Here is a 20027-nt window from a genome sequence, read left to right as displayed (position 1 = left end):
TTGATTAGGGATACGCACTTGCATATCAGGTGGCGTGCCTATCAGGTGAAAATGGATGGGATGACTTGGGAACACCTCTTGGAACCTGGGGCATAAAGGGGAAGACTGGGTGAAAGCATGAGTAGGCTATTTAGGGCTTTCATTTTTCTGGAATCCAGCAGAAAAGTATCCTGGAGTAGTCAGGTGAAGAGAGAGTGGGAATTGTTATGGTGTCAGACTTTGGTTTTCAAGCATATATAATTATGCAAAGCTTCTCACATTGTTAATACTGTTATGTTTTGTGTGTCTTTTTGTTGCTTTTCAAGTCGTATGCTATCGCACTCTTAGGAACCAGCAGGAGAGAGTGGAGAAACAAAAAGTGCTCCAGCTGACATGTAAAAAGATAGCAGATTCAGCTGAAATGTCATTTCGTTGTGTGATGAGAGATGGAAATACAATTGTGTATGGTGTGATCATAGAACAGAGGCCATATGTCTCTGAGTTTGTAAACCTCACGGTGAATGTTTGCTAACATTGTTTGTTCACTTATAATCATTTGGTAGTTTTTGTCAATTCATGTTTTGTTATCATTGTTTGTTCATTGATACTAATTTGTTCGTTTTTTAAATTCATGTATTATCATTTTTTTTAAAGTAATTTCCAAGTTTATGTAAATTTAACATTAGGAAGCTATTTTTCAAAAGGAGGGACTGTTGGATTCGGGGTGAAATTTGAACATTGCTATACGCATAAGCATAGTAGAAAAGGAGTGGAAGAGACTGGTTTTTATGTCAGAGGGTAATGGTTCTCTGTTGAAAGACAGATGGCTTTGGAATGTGTTGGATGTCACATGATTGCTATAGAAGAAGCATATGGACATCTGTGGATTAGGCAAAGGAGGGGTGAGGTCAGGTCAGATCCCCTGAAGGGTGAAATTATGATTCATTACCCTTTTACCCTCTTCCTGTCGAACCATAAGATGTAATTATTTGAGAGAAGGAGGAGTGCCTAAAGTGGAGAATATATATTTGTAGTGGTGGAAACATGTCTTTGCCCGAATACAGCTGTGTAGACCCTTTGGGAAGAATTAAACTGGGTTAAGCTTCACTAGTGTCCGTGGGTTATTTACTCAGAAAAAGTTGAACCTAACAGCTTCCAGTACTGTAAGTATTAACAAAAAGTAATCTGGGATTCCTCACCAGTCACAAATAGATGGGCATAGCAAGTGGCTTTGCCCACCTTGTTGGAGATGACACTCTTGTACACCCCTCCGTGAGCATGGCAGACAGAGCTGATGACCAGGCTGTGGATGTCTCTGACTGGAAGAGAGGAACAGCACAGGTGTGAGTTTCCCAAAGCGCATCATAGCGTTAAGCTAATCATTATATCCTGCTAAAAGTCTGTTGTTAGCGTTCAAGATGTTTCCCCAAAAACATTGCTGTACAACAACTGATTAATCAAATATAGAAACACCACCTATAAATTATGGTGCATTTAATTTTTTTAAAGTTTGGACAATTTTACAAAATATGGTGATGCGCTAGTGTATGAAAGTCGCAGTTGGACTTATAATTGAAGTCGGAAGGTTACATACACTTGGAGTCATTAAAATTCATTTTTCAACCACTAGACAAATGTCTTGTTAACAAACTATAGTTTTGGCAAGTCAGTTAGGACATCTACTTTGTACATGACAAAAGGCATTTTTCCAACAATTGTTTACAGATAGATTATTTCACTTATCATTCAGTGTATCACAATTACAGTTGGTCAGAAGTTTACATACACTAAGTTTACTGTGCCTTTAAACAGCTTGGAAAATTCCAGAAAATGATGTCATGGCTTTAGAAGCTTCTGATTGACATCATTTGAGTCAATTGGAGGTTTACCTGCGGATGGATTTCAAGGCCTAAATTCAAACTCAGTGCACCTTTACTTGACATCATGGGAAAATCAAAAGAAATCAGCCAAGACCTCAGAAAAAAAATTGTAGACCTCCACAAGTCTGGTTCATCCTTGGGAGCAATTTCCAAACCCCTGAAGTACCACATTCATCTGTACAAACAATAGTACACAAGTATAAACACCATGAGACCACGCAGCCGTCATACTGCTCAGGAAGGAGATGTGTTCTGTCTCCTAGAGATGAATGTACTTTGGTGTGAAAAGTGTAAATCAATCCCAGAACAACAGCAAATGACCTTGTGAAGATGCTGGAGGAAACAGGTACAAAAGTATCTATATCCACAGTAAAAGGAGTCATATATCGACATTACCTGAAAGGCCGCTCAACAAGGAAGAAGCCACTGCTCCAAAACCGGCATAAAAAAGCCAGACTACGGTTTGCGCCTGCACATGGGGACAAAGATCGTACCTTTTGGAGAAATGTCCTCTGGTCTGATGAAACAAAAATAGAACTGTTTGGCCATAATAACCGTCGTTATGTTTGGAGGAAAAGTGGGGAGGCTTGCAAGCCGAAGAACCCCATCTGAACTGTGAAGCACGGGGGTGGCAGCATCATGTTGTGGGGGTGCTTTGCTGCAGAGGGACTTGTGCACTTCACAAAATAGATGGCTTCATGGGGTAGGAAAATTACGTGGACATATTGAAGTGACATCTCAAGATATCACTCAGGAAATTAAAGATTGCTCTCAAATGGGTCTTCCAAATGGACAATGACCCCAAGCATACTTCCAAAGTTGTGGCAAAATGGCTTAAGGACAACAAAGTCAAGGTATTGGAGTGGCCATCACAAAGCCCTGACCTCAATCTCATAGAACATTTGTGGACAGAAGTGAACAAGTTTGAGTGAGCATGGAGGCCTACAAACCTGACTCAGTTACACCTGCTCTGTCAGGAGGAATGGGCCAAAATGCAGTTATTTTGGAAGCATCTGGAAGGCTACCCGAAACGTTTGACCCAAGTTAAACAATTTAAAGGCAATGCTACCAAATACTAATTGAGTGTATGTAACCTTCTGACCCACTGGGAATGTGATGAAATAAATCAAAGCTGAAATAAATAATTCTCTATATTATCATTCTGACATTTCACATTCTTAAAATAAAGGGGTGATCCTAACTGACCTAAGACAAGTAATTTTTTATTTGATTAAATGTCAGGAATTGTGAAAAACTGAGTTTAAATGTATTTGGCTAAGGTGTATATAGCTGCACTAATAAAGTACTAATCTCAACTCACACTGTGTCAATTTCCTGTCCTCCATGCTGTCGATCTTCTTGCCATTGTGGAACCACACGATTGTGGGGTACGGCAGGCCGGCCACCTTGCACTTGAGCACGGCCTCCTTGCCCTCAATCACGTCCAGGTCGTACAGTGGCTTGACAAAGTCAGGCATGATGAAGCGCTCAACCTCGTTGACCAGCACCTCAGGCTCCTCCGGGATGGACGGCATCTTCTCTAGCTTCACCCTTTGGAGAGAGGAGAGCAGGGAGGGAAGGAAATTAAAAAGGACGAGGGAGTTGTTAGAGAGAGAGAGAGCAACTTGTTGAATTTGCTTAATATGGATTGTGAAATCTAGGCTATATTATTTCAAAATGTTGTATTTAGACAGTGAAGCTAAAACTTCAATTGTCTCTATTCTCCAGCATTTGATCAATATGACACAATAGTAGAGAATGTTTTATTTGAGGGGATTTTCATACATACTTTTTGTCATGTAGTGTATGTGGACACCTGATTGTCGAACATCTCATTCCAAAATCATTGGCAATACTATGGAGTTGGTCCCCCCTTGGCTGCTAGAAAAGCCTCCACTCTTCTGGAAAGGCTTTCTACTAGATGTTGGAACATTGCTGTTGGGACTTGCTTCCATTTAGCCACAAGAGCATTAGTGATGTCGGGCCCTGATGTTGGGTGATTAGGCCTTGTTTGCAGTCAGCGTTCCATTTCATCCTAAAAGACACACAGCTGTACATTTCAATGAAACATGGTGAAGCCCCAAAATTGCCCTCGCTCGAAGCATGTGTTTCAGACATAAGGAAGTGGATGTCTGCAAACTTTCTACTTTTAAACTCGGACAAAACAGAGATGCTTGTTCTAGGTCCCAAGAAACAAAGAGATCTTCTGTTGAATCTGACAATTCATCTTCATGGTTGTACAGTCGTCTCAAATAAAACTGTGAAGGACCTCGGCGTTACTCTGGACCCTGATCTCTCTTTTGAAGAACATATCAAGACCATTACAATGACAGCGTTATTCCATCTACGTAACATTGCAAAAATCAGAAACTTTCTGTCCAAAAATGATGCAGAAAAATTAATCCATGCTTTTGTCACTTCTAGGTTAGATTACTGTAATGCTCTACTTTCCGGCTACCCGGATAAAGCACTAAATAAACTCAGTTAGTGCTAAATACGGCTGCTAGAATCCTGACTAGAACCCCCAAAAATTATCATATTACTCTAGTGCTAGCCTCCTTTCACTAACTTCCTGTTAAGGCAAGGGGTGATTTCAAGGTTTTACTGCTAACCTACAAAGCATTACATGGGCTTGCTCCTACCTATCTCTCTGATTTGGTCCTGCTGTACATACCCACACATACGCTACGGTCACAAGACGCAGGCCTCCTAATTGTCCCTAGAATTTCTAAGCAAACAGCTGGAGGCAGGGCTTTCTCCTATAGAGCTCCATTTTTATGGAACGGTCTGCCTATCCATGAAGAGACGCAAACTCGGTCTCAACGTTTAAGTCTTTACTGAAGACTCATCTCTTCAGTGGGTCATATAATTGAGTGTAGTCTGGCCCAGGAGTGGGAAGGTGAACGGAAAGGCTCTGGAGCAACGAACCGCCCTTGCTGTCTCTGCCTGGCCGGTTCCCATCTTTCCACTGGGATTCTCTGCCTCTTACTCTATTAGAGGGGCTGAGTCACTGGCTTACTGGCGCTCTTTCATACCGTCCCTGGGAGGGGTGCGTCACCTGAGTGGTTTGAGTCACTGATGTGATCTTCCTGCCTGGGTTGCCCCCCCCCTCCCCTCTTGGGTTGTGCCGCGGCGGAGATCTTTGTGGGCTATACTCGGCCTTGTCTCAGGATGGTGAGTTGGTGGTTGAAGATATCCCTCTAGTGGTGTGGGGGCGGTGCTTTGGCAAAGTGGGTGGGGTTATATCCTTCCTGTTTGGCCCTGTCCGGGGGTGTCCTCGGATGGGGCCACAGTGTCTCCTGACCCCTCCTGTCTCAGCCTCCAGTATTTATGCTGCAGTAGTTTATGTGTCGGGGGGCTAGGGTCAGTTTGTTATATCTGCAGTACTTCTCCTGTCCTATTCGGTGTCTTGTGTTAATTTAAGTGTGCTCTCTCTAATTCTCTCTTTCTCTTTTTCTTTCTCTCTCTCGGAGGACCTGAGCCCTAGGACCATGCCTCAGGACTACCTGACATGATGACTCCTTGCTGTCCCCAGTCCACCTGGCCGTGCTGCTGCTCCAGTTTCAACTGTTCTGCCTTATTATTATTGGACCATGCTGGTCATTTATGAACATTTGAACATCTTGGCCATGTTCTGTTATAATCTCCCCCCGGCACAGCCAGAAAAGGACTGGCCACCCCACATAGCCTGGTTCCGCTCTAGGTTTCTTCCTAGGTTTTCGCCTTTCTAGGGAGTTTTTCCTAGCCACCGTGCTTCTACACCTGCATTGCTTGCTGTTTGGGCTGGGTTTAGGCTGTTGGGTTTAGGCTGTTTTAGGCTGGGTTTCTGTACAGCACTTTGAGATATCAGCTGATGTACGAAGGGCTATATAAATACATTTGATTTGATTTTGATTTGATCATGTGCCTAGCAAGAGGAAACATTCGTGACATATGTCAATCGTGTCAATGTTAAGCAAATATAAAGTGATGAAAATTATTTTAGTTTGAAATCTTGGACATTAACGCTCAGGATAGTATAAAAAATGTACAGCCAGTGGAACAAACTACTTAAACACCTAAAAAAACACATTTGCCCATAAAATGAGCAAATGGTGAGATATTTGGCTGAAACTTTTCAAGCAGGGAGAGAACTTTAATGGTCATGTACTGAGTTTTGTCACTCTAGCAAGTTTCTGTTAGGAGAAATTGAAGGTGTTACAATTGACCCCAGTCTCCCACATGTTATATACAGCATCTTGTCCCCCCCATTTGAAGAAATCACTTGGAGTATTTGGACAAATTAAATGTTAAAGGAATGTAGGAGAATATAACACAATAGATCTGGTAAAAGATAAACTAAAGAAAAAACAACTGTTCTTTTGTATTTTTTTCGTACCATCATCATGCAATTTAGATTTTGGCCACTAGATGGCAGCAGTGTATGTGAAAAGTTCCAATGAACCATTGCATTTCTGTTCAAGATGTTATATTAAGACTGCTCAAATGTGCCTAATTTGTTTATTAATAACTTTTCATAATGTTGCACTCTCCTCAAACAATAGCATGGTATTCTTTCACTGCAATAGCTACTGTAAATTGGACAGTGCAACTTGATTAACAAGAATTTAAGCTTTCTGCCAATATCAGAAATGTCTATGTCCTGGTCAATTTTCTTGTTACTTACATCCTTATGCTGATCACATTAGCCTATGTTTGCTCAACCGTCCCATGGACGGGACAACGATCCCAAATAGGTTTTAAACTAGTCTAAAGGTTTGTGCTTGGTCCCAAATTGCTTGCACCCAATGACTACATCAAGCTTGACATCTCGTTGGGTGCATTTGCAGATTGTTTTGGGTATATTCTGGGACATGTCTTGCACAATAGTAACTTTTTGGTGAATGGTGCCTGGAGTAATTTTATTTCCAAATGTGCAGAGAGGATGTTTCTGAGCACTTCTAAATTATTCCTGATGCTGCCACGATTAAAACAATTAATGAGTGGATCATGAATAATAATGTATAATGATATTTGTGCCTATGTAACTTTCTCACTATTCATTATTCATGATTCATTCAGGATTTGTCATGATCATAGCAGCATCCAAATGAATATATAAGAGTGTTTAGAAACATATTTTATTCTCACTTTATTCACACTCCAAAATGACACCTGACATAATTCACCATTCAGTTACTATTGGACAAGACATGACCCAAAACAAACTGCAAATGCACCAACCGTATTTGTAGAGTCACAACCTTGATGTAGTCATTACAGGCAATGATTATAAAACCAATACTAAAGTTTTGACTACTTTAGCACACTATAGCAAATTTACCCAAATACGTATGATTTCTTCAAATGGGGGACACAAAGTTAAAGTCATTTGATGTCTAAATGGTAAAACAGATATAAATGAAAATACCCTAAAATAAAAGGTGGAATTCTGGTACTGTCGGTGTCATATTAATCATTTAGATTTCAAATCCGAAAATGCTGGAGTACAGAGCCCAAATTGGAAATGTATCTTTACTGTCCAAATACATATGGTGAGGAATGTAGGTGGTTAGTGTGTTCCTACATTTGAGATGACATAACAGGTTTGGGCTCCTGGACATAGAGTTCAGTGGCACTCTCGGCATCGCCGTGTGGATTGCAAGCGATGACTGTGTAGAAGCCCTCATCCTCATTGGTGACATGAGAGATTACGAGGGAGTGACGTCCTCCCTCTTGTAAGATCTGCACATTGTCACTCTTTACCAGTGTATGGTCTGGGGAGAAAAGAGGACATACAGACATTGAGACATTGTCTGCACAGTGATTTTATTTGCGAAATCTTGAAATTGTGCATTCCACAAACAAATATAACTGTAGTAATTACTATGTAACATTGTGTACGTGCCAGACCTGGGTACAAATACTATATAAAATATTTGAATTACTTTTACATAGATCTGGAAGTAGTTCATTATTGAAATGTATTCGGAAATAAACTTGGAAAGTATTGGCATGTATTTTAAAATACTCAAATACACTCACATGCATTTAACCCATGTATTTGAAAATAGTGTTAGAAATAAGTAGTTGAACATACTTTCAAATATTAGGCTATTTATAGGAAATTATTTGGCTGGGTGAACATGATGAAAATGGATCTCCTACCAAAATGTCTCCAGCTGACTTTTGGAGGTGGTGTTCCGCTGACCCTGCAGTCAAAGCGGGCGCTACGTCCCTCAATCACCTCTAAGGCATCCAGCTTGCGGGTGAAAAGGGGCTTGATGGAAGGGATGACTTTGAGTTGGCCACTTAAAGTCAGTTTCTCTAAAACAAAACATGGCCTACTTCAAGAAAACAAACTTGAAAATAAAGTTGAAAATTAAGCAAAACTTTTACAGTACCGGTTTTATTAATTCAAATGGTCATTCAACTCATTTCAAGAACTCCAGTTTGATTCTGTGAAGTTGATGACTTACCTGTTATCATCTATATGATATGATTCTGTATATGTATACAATAATATATGTCAGCTAATTTATCTTTTGGTTAATCTAAATGTTTGGTTATTCTAAACCACAGAAGTGAAGAGGACAAGCGAAGCAGATGACGGTGCAGTTAAGAGTTTACCTTTGGCAGAGGTCAGCTTGCACATATAGGTGCCACTGTCGTCCTCGTGCACTGAGTTGAGGAGCAGCATGCACCTTTTCCCGTCAAAATGCATTTTGCAGTTGAGCAGAGATGGCTGGATCAGTTTACCATCTGCAAACCAATCGACGTCTGTGTCCAGTGGTCCAATTATGTGGCAATCTAACATAACCGTCTCACCTGCGTCCGTTGTGATGTCCATCACTGGATGGATAATTGTTAGGCCTGGCTCCACTGGTGGCACTAGAGGATACACAGGACAAGAGATAATATTTTGTAAAATCTGTGTCTTGTTCGTTATCTGGCAGTCTGCACCAAGTTAAGTATTTAGTAAGGTATATACTTAATATATCACCTGCGTTTTCAAAGTTGTGCAATAATCATGGATTTGAATCTCATAAGCAGTGGTGTAAAGTACTTATTAAGTAAAAATACTTTAAAATACTACTTTGGGTATCTGTCCTTTGCTATTTATATTTTTGACAACTTTTACTTTTGCTTCACTACATTCCTAGAGAAAATATTGTACTTTTAACTATTTTAAAGTACAAAATATTGTACTTTTAGCAAGGACAAAAAAATGTGAAATTCACACACTTATCAAGAGAACATGTGATCATACCTACTGCCTATGGTCTGGCGGACTTACTAAACACAAATTAATCTTTTGTAAATAATGTGTTGGAGTGTTGGAGTGGCTATCTGTATATTTTAGAAACAAGAAAATTCTTGCTTAATATAAGGATTTTAAAATTATTTATACTTTTACTTCTACTTTTGATACTTAAGTATATTTTAGACCAAATACTTTAAAACTTTTATTCAAGTAGTATTTTACTGGCTGACTTTCACTTGAATAACTTCCTATTAATTAAAACATCATAAGGATCTGACCATTTTTTTTTCAATTTTCGCCTAAAATGACATACCCAAATCTAACTGCCTGTAGCTCAGGACCTGAAGCAAGGATATGCATATTATTGATACCATTTGAAAGGAAACAGTTTAAAGTTTGTGGAAATGTGAAATTCAACTAGGAGAATATAACACATTATATCTGGTAAAATATGTTGAACCATCATCTTTAAATGGAAGAGAAAGGCCATCATGTATTATTCCAGCACAGATGCCATTTAGATCTTGGCCACTAGATGGTAGCAGTATATGTGCAAAGTTTTACAATGATCTAATGAACCATTGCATATCTGTTCCAAATGTTGTATCAGACTACCCAAAGGTGCCTAATTGGTTTATTAATACATTTTCACATTCATAATTATGGACTCTCCTTAAACAATAGCATGGTATTATTTCACGGTAATACTGTAAATTGGACAGTTCAGTAAGATTAACAAGAATTTAAGCTTTCTGCCCATATCAGATGTGTCCTGGGTCTATGTCCTGGGAAGTTTGTTTTTGCAAATCACATTAGCCTACAGCTCAACCGTCTCGTGGGGGGTGGGGGGGGGGGATCCCATAGAGAAAGGTATCTATACTGTAATGACCTGGCTAGATCATAAAGGACCAATTGTCCTGGGAAGTTTGTTTTTGCAAATCACATTAGCCTACAGCTCAACCTTCTCGTGGGGGGGGGGATCCCATAGAGGAAGGTATCTATACTGTAATGACCTGGCTAGATCATAAAGGACCAATTGTCCAGACAGAGGTTTAAGAATTCACGGTTTATTAACCCAACTCCTCACAGGCTACTGCTTGGCCATAGTCCACGCCAAATATCAAATCAAATCAAAATCAAATAAAACGTTATTGGTCACATGCAGATGTTAATGTGTAGTGAAATGCTTGTGCTTTTTGTTTTGACAATGCAGTAATATCTAACAAGAAATCTAACAAATTCACAACAACTACTTGATACACACAAATATAAAGGGATGAATAAGGATATGTACATATAAATATATGGATGAGCGATGGCTGTGCAGCATAGGTGAGATGCAGTAGATGGTATAGAATACAGTATATACTGTACATATGAGATGAGTAATATAATATGTAAACATTATTAAAGTGGCGTTATTTAAAGTTACTTTTTATTTATTTTAATTTTTATTTAAACTTTATTTAACGAGATAGGCTAGTTGATAACAAGTTCTCATTTGCAACTGCGACCTGGCCAAGATAAAGCATAGCAGTGTGAACAGACAACACAGAGTTACACATGAAGTAAACAATTAACAAGTCAGTAACACAGTAGAAAAAAGAGAGTCTATATACATTGTGTGCTGGAGTGATAAATGATCAGATGGTCATGTACAGGTAGAGATATTGGTGTGCAAAAGAACAGAAAAGTAAATAATTATAAAAAGTATGGGGATGAGGTAGGTAAAATTGGGTGGGCTGTTTACAGATGGATTATGTACAGCTGCAGCGATCGGTTCAGCGATTTTTGCAATTTGTTCCAGTCACAGGCAGCAGAGAACTAGAACGAAAGGCGGCCAAATGAGGTGTTGGCTTTAGGGATGATCAGTGAGATACAGCTGCTGGAGCGCGTGCTACGGGTGGGTGTTGCCATCATGACCAGTGAACTGAGATAAGGCGGAGCTTTACCTAGCATGGAATTGTAGATGACCTGGAGCCAGTGGGTCTGGCGACGAATATGTAGCGAGGGCCAGCCGACTAGAGCATACAGGTCGCAGTGGTGGGTGGTATAAGGTGCTTTAGTAACAAAACGGATGGCACTGTGATAAACTGCATCCAGTTTGCTGAGTAGAGTATTGGATTTACTAGCGTTTAAGAGCAGTTGGAGGCCATGGAAGGAGTGTTGTATGGCATTGAAGCTCGTTTGGAGGTTAGACAGCACAGTGTTCAAGGACGGGCCGGAAGTATACAGAATGGTGTCGTCTGCATAGAGGTGGATCGGGGAATCGCCCGCAGCAAGAGCAACATCATTGATATATACAGAGAAAAGAGTCGGCCCGAGAATTGAACCATGTGGCACCCCCATAGAGACTGCCAGAGGACCGGACAGCAAGCCCTCCGATTTGACACACTGAACTCTGTCTGCAAAGTAGTTGGTGAACCAGGCAAGGCAGTCATCAGAAAAACTGAGGCTACTGAGTCTGCCGATAAGATTATGGTGATTGACAGAGTCGAAAGCTTTGGCAAGGTCGATGAAGATGGCTGCACAGTACTGTCTTTTATCGATGGCGGTTATGATATCGTTTAGTACCTTGAGCGTGGCTGAGGTGCACCCGTGACCGGCTCGGAAACCAGATGATAGCCTTCTGGATGATAGCAGGGTGAACAGGCAGTGACTCGGGTGGTTGTTTTCCTTGATGATCTTTTTGGCCTTCCTGTGACATCGGGTGCTGTAGGTGTCCTGGAGGGCAGGTAGTTTGCCCCTGGTGATGCGTTGTGCAGACAGCACTACCCTCTGGAGAGCCTTGCGGTTGAGAATGGTGCAGTTGCCGTACCAGGCGGTGATACAGCCCGACAGGATGCTCTCGATTGTGCATCTGTAAATATTTGTGAGTGTTTTAGGTGACAAGCCAAATTTCTTCAGCCTCCTGAGGTTGAAGAGACGTCGTTGTGCCTTCTTCAACACAATGTGTGTGTGGGTGGACCATTTCAGTTTGCCTGTGATATGTACGCCGGGGAACTTAAAACGTTCTACCTACTCCACTACTGTGCCGTAGATGTGGATGGGGAGGAGCTCTCTCTGCTGTTTCCTGAAGTTCACGATCATCTCCTTTGATTTGTTGAAGTTGAGTGAGAGGTTATTTTCCTGACACCACACTCCGAGGGCCCTCACCTCCTCCCTGTAGTCCATCTCGTCATTGTTGGTAATCAAGCCTAACATTGTAGTGTCGTCTGCAAACTTGATGATTGAGTTGGAGGCATGCATGGCACGCAGTCATGGGTGAATAGGGAGTACAGGAGAGGGCTGAGAAAGCACCCTTGTGGGGCCCCAGTGTTGAGGATCAACGGGGTGCAGATGTTGTTTCCTACCTTCACCACCTGGGGCGGCCCGTCAAAGTCCAGGACCCAGTTGCACAGGGCGGGGTCAAGACCCAGGGTCTTGAGCTTAATTACAAGTTTGGAGGGTATTATGGTGTTAAATGCTGAGCTGTAGTCAATGAAAAGCATTCTTACATAGGTATTCCTCTTGTCCTGATGGCATAGGGCAGTGTGATGGCAATTGCATCGTCAGTGGACCTATTGGAGCGGTAAGCAAATTGGAGTGGGTCTAGGGTATCAGATAGGGTGGAGGTGATATGATCCTCTCAAAGCACTTCATGATGACAGAAGTGAGTGCAACGGGGTGATAGTCATTTAGTTCAGTTACTGTAGCTTTCTTGGGAACAGGAACAATGGTGGCCATCTTGAAGAATGTGGGGAGAGCAGACTGGATAGGGAGGGATTGAATATGTCCGTAAACACACCAGACTGCTGATCTGCGCATGCTCTGAGGACCCAACTATGGATGCCGCCTGGGCCGGAAGCCTTGCGAGGGTTAACAGGTGTAAATGTTTTACTCAAGTTAGCCACGGAGAAGGAGAGCCCACAGGCTTTGGTAGCCACATACAGTATGTCTCGTGTTTGAGTCGTTGATTTGCGACTCTATTTTGTCTCTATACAGACGCTTTGCTTGTTTGATTGCCTTGCGGAGGGAACAGCTGCTCTATTTGTATTAGGTCATGTTTCCTGTCACCTTTCCATGATTACAAGCGGTGGTTCGTGCTTTCAGTTTTGTGCGAATGCTGCCATCAATCCACGGTTTCTGGTTAGGAAAGGTTTTAATATTCATGGTGGGTACAACATCGCCGATGCACTTGCTAATAAACTCGCTCACCAAGTCAGCGTATACATCACTGTTATTGTCTAAGGTTATTCGGAACATATCCCAGTCCAAGTGATTGAAGGAATCTTGAAGCGTGGAATCCGATTGGTCAGACCAGCGTTGGATGGACCTGAGCATGGGCGTTTCCTGTTTTAGTTTCTGTCTATAGGCTGGGAGCAACAAAATGGAGTCATGGTCAGATTTGCTGAATGCAGGACGGGGGAGGGCTTTGTATGCCTCGCGGAAGTTAGAGGAGTAATGATCCAGAATTCTACCAGCTAGTGTCACGCAATCTATATGCTGATAGATTTTAGAAAGTCTTGTTCTCAGGTTAGCTTTGTTAAAATTCCTAGCTACAATAAATGCAGCCTCATGATATATGGTTTTCAGTAAAGTTAATTCAGGGCTGACGAGGTATCTGCTTGGGGGGATATACACGGCTGTGACTATAATCGAAGAGACTTCTCTTGGAAGCTAATGTGGTTGGCATTTGATTGTAAGGAATACTCGGTCATCTAAACAAAAGGACTTGAGTTCCTGTATGTTGTTGTGATTACACCATGAGTCATTAATCATAAGGCATAGACCCCCGCCCATCTTCTTACCAGAGAGATGTTTGTTTCTGTCGGCACGATGCATGAAGAAATCGGTGGCTGTACCAACTCTGTCCCGAGTGAGCCATGTTTCCGTGAAAAAGAGAATGTTACAATCTCTGATGTCTCTCTGGAAGGTAACTCGGGCCCTATTTTCGTCCACCTTGTTATCTAGAGATTGGACATTGGCGATTAATATCCTCGGAAGCGGTGGATAGTGTGCTCGCCTTCTGAATATGACCAGTAGGCCGGTCCGTCTGCCTTTCCTGCTGCGACTGCGTTGTTTTGGGTCTTCTTCCGAGATAAGAACCCATGTCCAGGGTGGAATTCGAACAAAGGATCTGCTTCCGGAAAGACGTATTCCTGGTCGTGATGTTGATAAGTTGACATCACTTTTATATCCAATAGTTATTCCCGGCTGAATGTAATAACACTTGAGATTTTCTGGGCTAACAATGTAAGAATTAATACCTAAAAAAACAAATAACTGCATAGTTTTCTAAGGACCTGAAGTGAGGCGATGTCACCGACAAAGATACCCATATAAAACAACCGTGACCTTCTCTTGTGAAGACCAGACGTAAGAGAGAGAACAATGGCTAAACATGGTCTTAAACTTAACTTAACTGACTTGCCTAGTAAAATAAAGGTAAAATTAAAAATAAAAAAATATTTTAAAAAACTTGCACAAACAACACAAACAACTAACAGCATAATACATAGCTGTCTGTGAGGGTCGCTACAATACTTTTAATCAAGTATAACAATTTGGTACTTTTTCCACCACTGCTTATTACATTGTTTTAATGACTTGTGAATCTATAGCTTAATACTACTGTTATGATAGCTGTACTTCTGTACAAAGTAGTATGTTGTCCTATGTTGTCATCTAGTGTTCAATTTGGGTACTATTTCAGTGCAGAGCTATTTCCTGTCAGAACAGAACAGACATACAAGCTCAATTTTTTCACCTTAGTCGGCCTTGGTTAAAGATGAGTCTTTACATACTTTCGAGCTATTAGAAAATGCTTTTGCTAATTCAAATTGAGTTTCTATAATATTTATGTTTTTTACATGTTTATTCTAGTTTCCTTAATTCCGATGATCCTAAGCTAATTACGCTAACTATCACCCATTCACTTAACATTGTGCGTTAGCATGCTAGCTATCGTTTTAGGATGGAATTTAGCTTCTTGGTTTTTGGATTTATCTAGCTATTTTAAGTGTTCAGATATCTCTGGTGACAAAGCTAAATCATAGTTATTAAGCTACTGTAAATGGACACTTAGATTATGTGTATATGTTTAGTGGTACCTTTCCTGTGATTGTCATCATATCTGCACGGTCATGTTGTTTAGCTAGGCTAGTTTTTGTTGCTATCTCGCGATAGAGATGCTGTTCTTTAGTTGTATCCGTTTGTGTGAATGTATATAGTGACTTTCTCATACAGTTTCTCCTTTCTGTATCTATTACAGTTTTCAAACAAAAAGTCTTCTACTAAATATTCTTAACGGTACCAATGCCTTCTGATTATTTACTGGAAGAGTGTAAGCTCTCTGCCAAGCTTACACATTGTGCAGGTAGAACAACTGCTCTTATTACTAAGCTTAGAGTCAGTGTTATGACACAGTATAGGTGTTATAAGGCATTATATGTACCTCACATAACAAATATGTTATCCAACGTTTCGTATTATTTGATTGGCATACAGCAAAGAGAGGGATTGGAAATAGACAGCCTTGCTGTACTGTACCTTTCACCTCCAGTTTGCATGTGCACTGCTTTGTTCCATACTCATTGATGATCTTGCAGGTGTACACTCCCATGTCCGACTTCTGAGCAGAGTTGATGGTCATTTCAAAAGTGCCATCCTTGGTCTCACGCACTGTGTGGCGCAAGTCTGTTTTTATCGTCTCCCTGTCCCTCAGCCTGAACAAAGAGAGAGTTCTATATTTAGAAATGTTTTGCAATGTTTAGAGATGCATTACAATGGAGAGGGAACTACAGTATACTGGTTTTATAAAGACTACATTGTAAATATAGAAACCTAGCAACCATTGTCTTGCCAATGTGAACCATGCCATGCACAAAACTCTAATGGCAAGATACAATATACAAAAGTATTTGGACCCCCTTTCACATTACTGGATTCGGCTATTTCAGCTACACCCGTTACTGATAGGTGTATAAAATCGAGGACACGGTCATGCAATCTCCATAGTAAAACATTGGCAGTGGAATGGCCTTACTGAAGACCTCAGTGATTTTCAACGTGGCACCGTTGTAGGATGCCACCTTTCCTAGAAGTCAGTTAGTCAAATTTGTGCACTGCTAGATCTGCCCCAGTCAACTGTAAGTGCTGTTATTGTGCGGTGGAAACGTCTAGGACAGGCCTGGCCAAGGGCCGTTGTTTTTCAAAGAAAAGGAAAGTAGACAATGAATGTAGGGTGTTCAAGCAAGAGTGGACATCAAATTATTTCTTTATTTAGGTTTCAGGGAAAGCTGTGTGCTTGGTGTGCAAAGAGAGCATTGCTGTCTTGAAACACTACAACTTGTCCCGACACTTCCAGACAAAGCATGCAGAGAAATATAGGAATGTCTTCAGAGCAGAGGGCAAGTGCATCGAAATAGTTGCTTTCCCAGTTGCAAAAGCAGCAAGGACTTTTAACAAAACTGCATTCAGCAAACAACTAAAGTTGGAGATTGCAAATGAAAGGAAAATGAAAGGAAAATATGTGGATTTCAATGGTGCGTTTTCTTGTTGTTTTGAGGATTTCAAAGTGTTGGAAAATGACATGCTGTTAAATCCTCTCCTTTTACTTTCAATGTGGATAACACTCCCACTGACCTGCAACTTGAGCCTATCGATCTTCAGTCTGATGCAGTGATTGGAGAACTATTCAAACAATGTCACTGACAAGGTTCTATGCATCTCTCGATGAACAAAACTTTCCAAAGACTAGGAGTCATGCTCAGAAGATGTTTGTACTGTTTGCGTCAAACAGTAATATTAAACATTAATGAACATACAAGTGTCTTATATAATTTACAAGCTTAACTTCTTGTTAATCTAACTGCGTTGTCAGATGTTTGTACTGTTTGGGTCAAACTATGTATGTGAACAGACATTTTCAGTGATGAAATATAACAAGTCAAGGTCATACTGACTCTAACCTCAGCAATCCTACGCATAGCAACATCAGAAACTATACCTGACTTCACTGCTCTAGTCAATGGCCATCAGAGACTTCACTCCTCACACTGATTGAGTAGTATTTCTTTGTGCTAGGTGTTCCGTAGCGGGATCACATCCAGTGAAATTGCAGGGCGCCAAATTCAAATGACAAAATCATAATATTAAACATTAATGAATATACAAGTGTCTTATATCATTTAAAAGCTTAACATCTTGTTAATCCAACTGCGTTGTCAGATTCCAAGAAAGCATACCATGCGATTACCTGAGGACAGCGCCCCACATCAAAATAACAAATAGAGATTAAATAAATCACTTACCTTTGAAGATCGTCCTCTGTTTGCAATCCCAAGGGTCCCAGCTACACAATGAATGTTTGTTTTGTTGATAAAGTCCTTCCTTATACTTCTTTATGCCCAAAAAAGTCTGTTTAGTTGGCACATTAATTTCAGTAATCCACAACTTCAACATGCATACAAAGGAATCCAAAAAGCTACTGGTAAACTTTGTCCAAACAAGTCAAACAATGTTTCTAGTACCCTAATATGTAAATAAACAATAATATTTCAGACGGAAAGATCAGAATTCAATAGGAAAGGAAAGTAACGAAGAGTGTGCTCTCATTCACGCGGGCCAAAAGCCTACCATTCCTGATTAGCTCACTTTGGAAAAACTACAATTACTTTTTTGTTTTTCAAGAAACAAGCCTGAAACCCTGTATAACGCTAGGAACTGCAATCTGTGAGCTATTTTTTATATATAGAGCCATAGACTTCCATTGGAAAGGCCTGTGACCTCAAAACAAAAATCTGAATGGATTTCAAAGTGTTTTCTATCATATTCTACCAATTATATGTATATCCTAGCTTCTGGGCCTGAGTAACGGGCAGTTTATTTTGGGCACGTCAGTCAGGCAGATATTCAGGATTCTGCCCCCCTAGCCAAATGTAATGTTGAGCTCTCTCTCTTTCTTGTGTTTTTGTGCATAACCGTTAATAAGAGTTCTGTCCGTGGTGTTGAATGCACAGTGAACTTTTCCCTCTGTGTAGTTGTCATGTTTGTCATTTATTATCATGTCTTGTCCCTGTGCTCCCCATGCTATTCGTTTCCCTCTGCTGGTCTTATTTGGTTCTTTCCCTCCTATCCCTCTCTCTCCCCCTCCCTCTCTCACTCTCTCGCTCTCTCTTCTCTCTATCGTTCCGTTCCTGCTCCCAGCTGTTCCTATTCCCCTAATCATCATTTAGTCTTCCCACACCTGTTCCCGATCCTTTCCCCTGATTAGAGTCCCTATTTATTCCTTTGTGATCCGTTCCTGTGCCGTCGGTTCCTTGTATTGTATTCACCATGCTGTGATTGCGTTTCGCCCTGTCCTGTCGTGTTTTTGCCGTGATTGTGTATCACCCTGTCCTGTCGTGTTTTGTGCCTTCATCAGACGCTGCGTGTGAGCAGGTGTCTCAGTCGACTACGGCCTGCGCCTACCCTCTACAATCTAGAGGATTTCTGTTATTCCGTTTTGAACATTAATAAACTCTGTTTCTGTTAAGTCGCGTTTGGGTCCTCTTTCACCTGCATGACAGAAGGAACCGACCAAGGAATGGACCCAGCGACTTCAGACGCTCGTTACACTGCCGTCGAGATCCAAGGAGCCATGCTCGGCAGACACGAGCAGGAATTGTCCGCTGCTCGCCATGCCGTGGAGAACCTGGCCGCTCAGGTTTCCGACCTCTCTGGACAGTTCCAGAGTCTACGTCTCGTGCCACCTGTTACTTCCTGGCCTGCCGAGCCTCCAGAACCTAGGGTTAATAACCCACCTTGCTACTCCGGGCAGCCCACTGAGTGCCGCTCCTTTCTCACGCAGTGTGAGATTGTGTTCTCTCTCCAACCCAACACATACTCTAGAGAGAGCTCGGGTTGCTTACGTCATTTCACTCCTTACTGGCCGGGCTCGAGAATGGGGCACAGCTATCTGGGAGGCAAGGGCTGATTGCTCTATCAAATTCCAGAACTTTAAAGAGGAGATGATTCGGGTTTTTGACCGTTCAGTTTTGGTGGGGAGGCTTCTAAAGGCTTCCTTATGCCAAGGTGAACGGTCCATAACGGATTATTCCATTGAGTTTCGCACTCTTGCTGCCTCTAGTGAGTGGAACGAGCCGGCGCTGCTCGCTCGTTTTCTGGAGGGACTCCACGCAGTGGTTAAGGATGAGATTCTCTCCCGGGAGGTTCCTTCAGATGTGGACTCTTTGATTGCTCTCGCCATCCGCATAGAACGACGGGTAGATCTTCGTCACCGGGCTCGTGGAAGAGCTCGCATCAACGGTGTTTCCCTGCTCCGCATCGCAACCATCTCCCTCCTCTGGCTTTGAGACTGAGCCCATGCAGCTGGGAGGGATTCGCATCTCGAATAAGGAGAGGGAACGGAGGATCACCAACCGCCTGTGCCTCTATTGCGGAGTTGCTGGACATTTTGTTAATTCATGTCCAGTAAGAGGCCAGAACCCATCAGTAAGCGGAGGGCTACTGGTGAGCGCTACTACTCAGTCCTCTTCATCTAGATCTTGTACTACTATGTCGGTCCATCTACGCTGGACCGGTTCAGGTGCTACATGCAGTGCCTTGATTGACTCTGGGGCTGAGGGTTGTTTCATGGATGGGTTCGGAAACATAACATTCCTTTCAGACCGTTAGACAAGCCTACGCCCATGTTTGCCTTAGATGGTAGTCATCTTCCCAGTATCAAATTTGAGACACTACCTTTAACTCTCACAGTATCTGGTAACCACAGTGAGACTATTTCTTTTTTGATTTTCCGTTCACCGTTTACACCTGTTGTTTTGGGTCATCCCTGGCTAGTATGTCATAATCCTTCTATTAATTGGTCTAGTAATTCTATCCTATCCTGGATTTCTTGTCATGTGAAGTGTTTAATGTCTGCCATCCCTCCCGTTTCTTCT

General features: G+C 41.6%; 1 protein-coding gene across 1 annotated transcript in view; it reads right to left on the bottom strand.

The window, feature by feature from the left end:
- LOC124045917 (striated muscle preferentially expressed protein kinase-like) overlaps window positions 1-20027 on the bottom strand; it is a 185881-nt gene that overhangs the window by 80353 nt on the left and 85501 nt on the right. The window contains exons 10-15 of the mRNA XM_046365772.1: window positions 15634-15809; window positions 8469-8729; window positions 8007-8165; window positions 7426-7615; window positions 3181-3410; window positions 1179-1298 (exon numbers count right to left, since the gene is read on the bottom strand). Coding sequence (XP_046221728.1) covers window positions 1179-1298; window positions 3181-3410; window positions 7426-7615; window positions 8007-8165; window positions 8469-8729; window positions 15634-15809 — 1136 coding nt within the window. The remainder of the gene's footprint in view (window positions 1-1178; window positions 1299-3180; window positions 3411-7425; window positions 7616-8006; window positions 8166-8468; window positions 8730-15633; window positions 15810-20027) is intronic.

The sequence above is a fragment of the Oncorhynchus gorbuscha genome, linkage group LG01 (genome assembly GCF_021184085.1).
Source record: "Oncorhynchus gorbuscha isolate QuinsamMale2020 ecotype Even-year linkage group LG01, OgorEven_v1.0, whole genome shotgun sequence".
In the NCBI taxonomy this organism is placed as follows: Eukaryota; Metazoa; Chordata; class Actinopteri; order Salmoniformes; family Salmonidae; genus Oncorhynchus; species Oncorhynchus gorbuscha.
The sequence above is the reverse complement of the archived record's forward strand: the minus strand, read 5'-3'. Positions and strand labels throughout refer to the sequence as shown.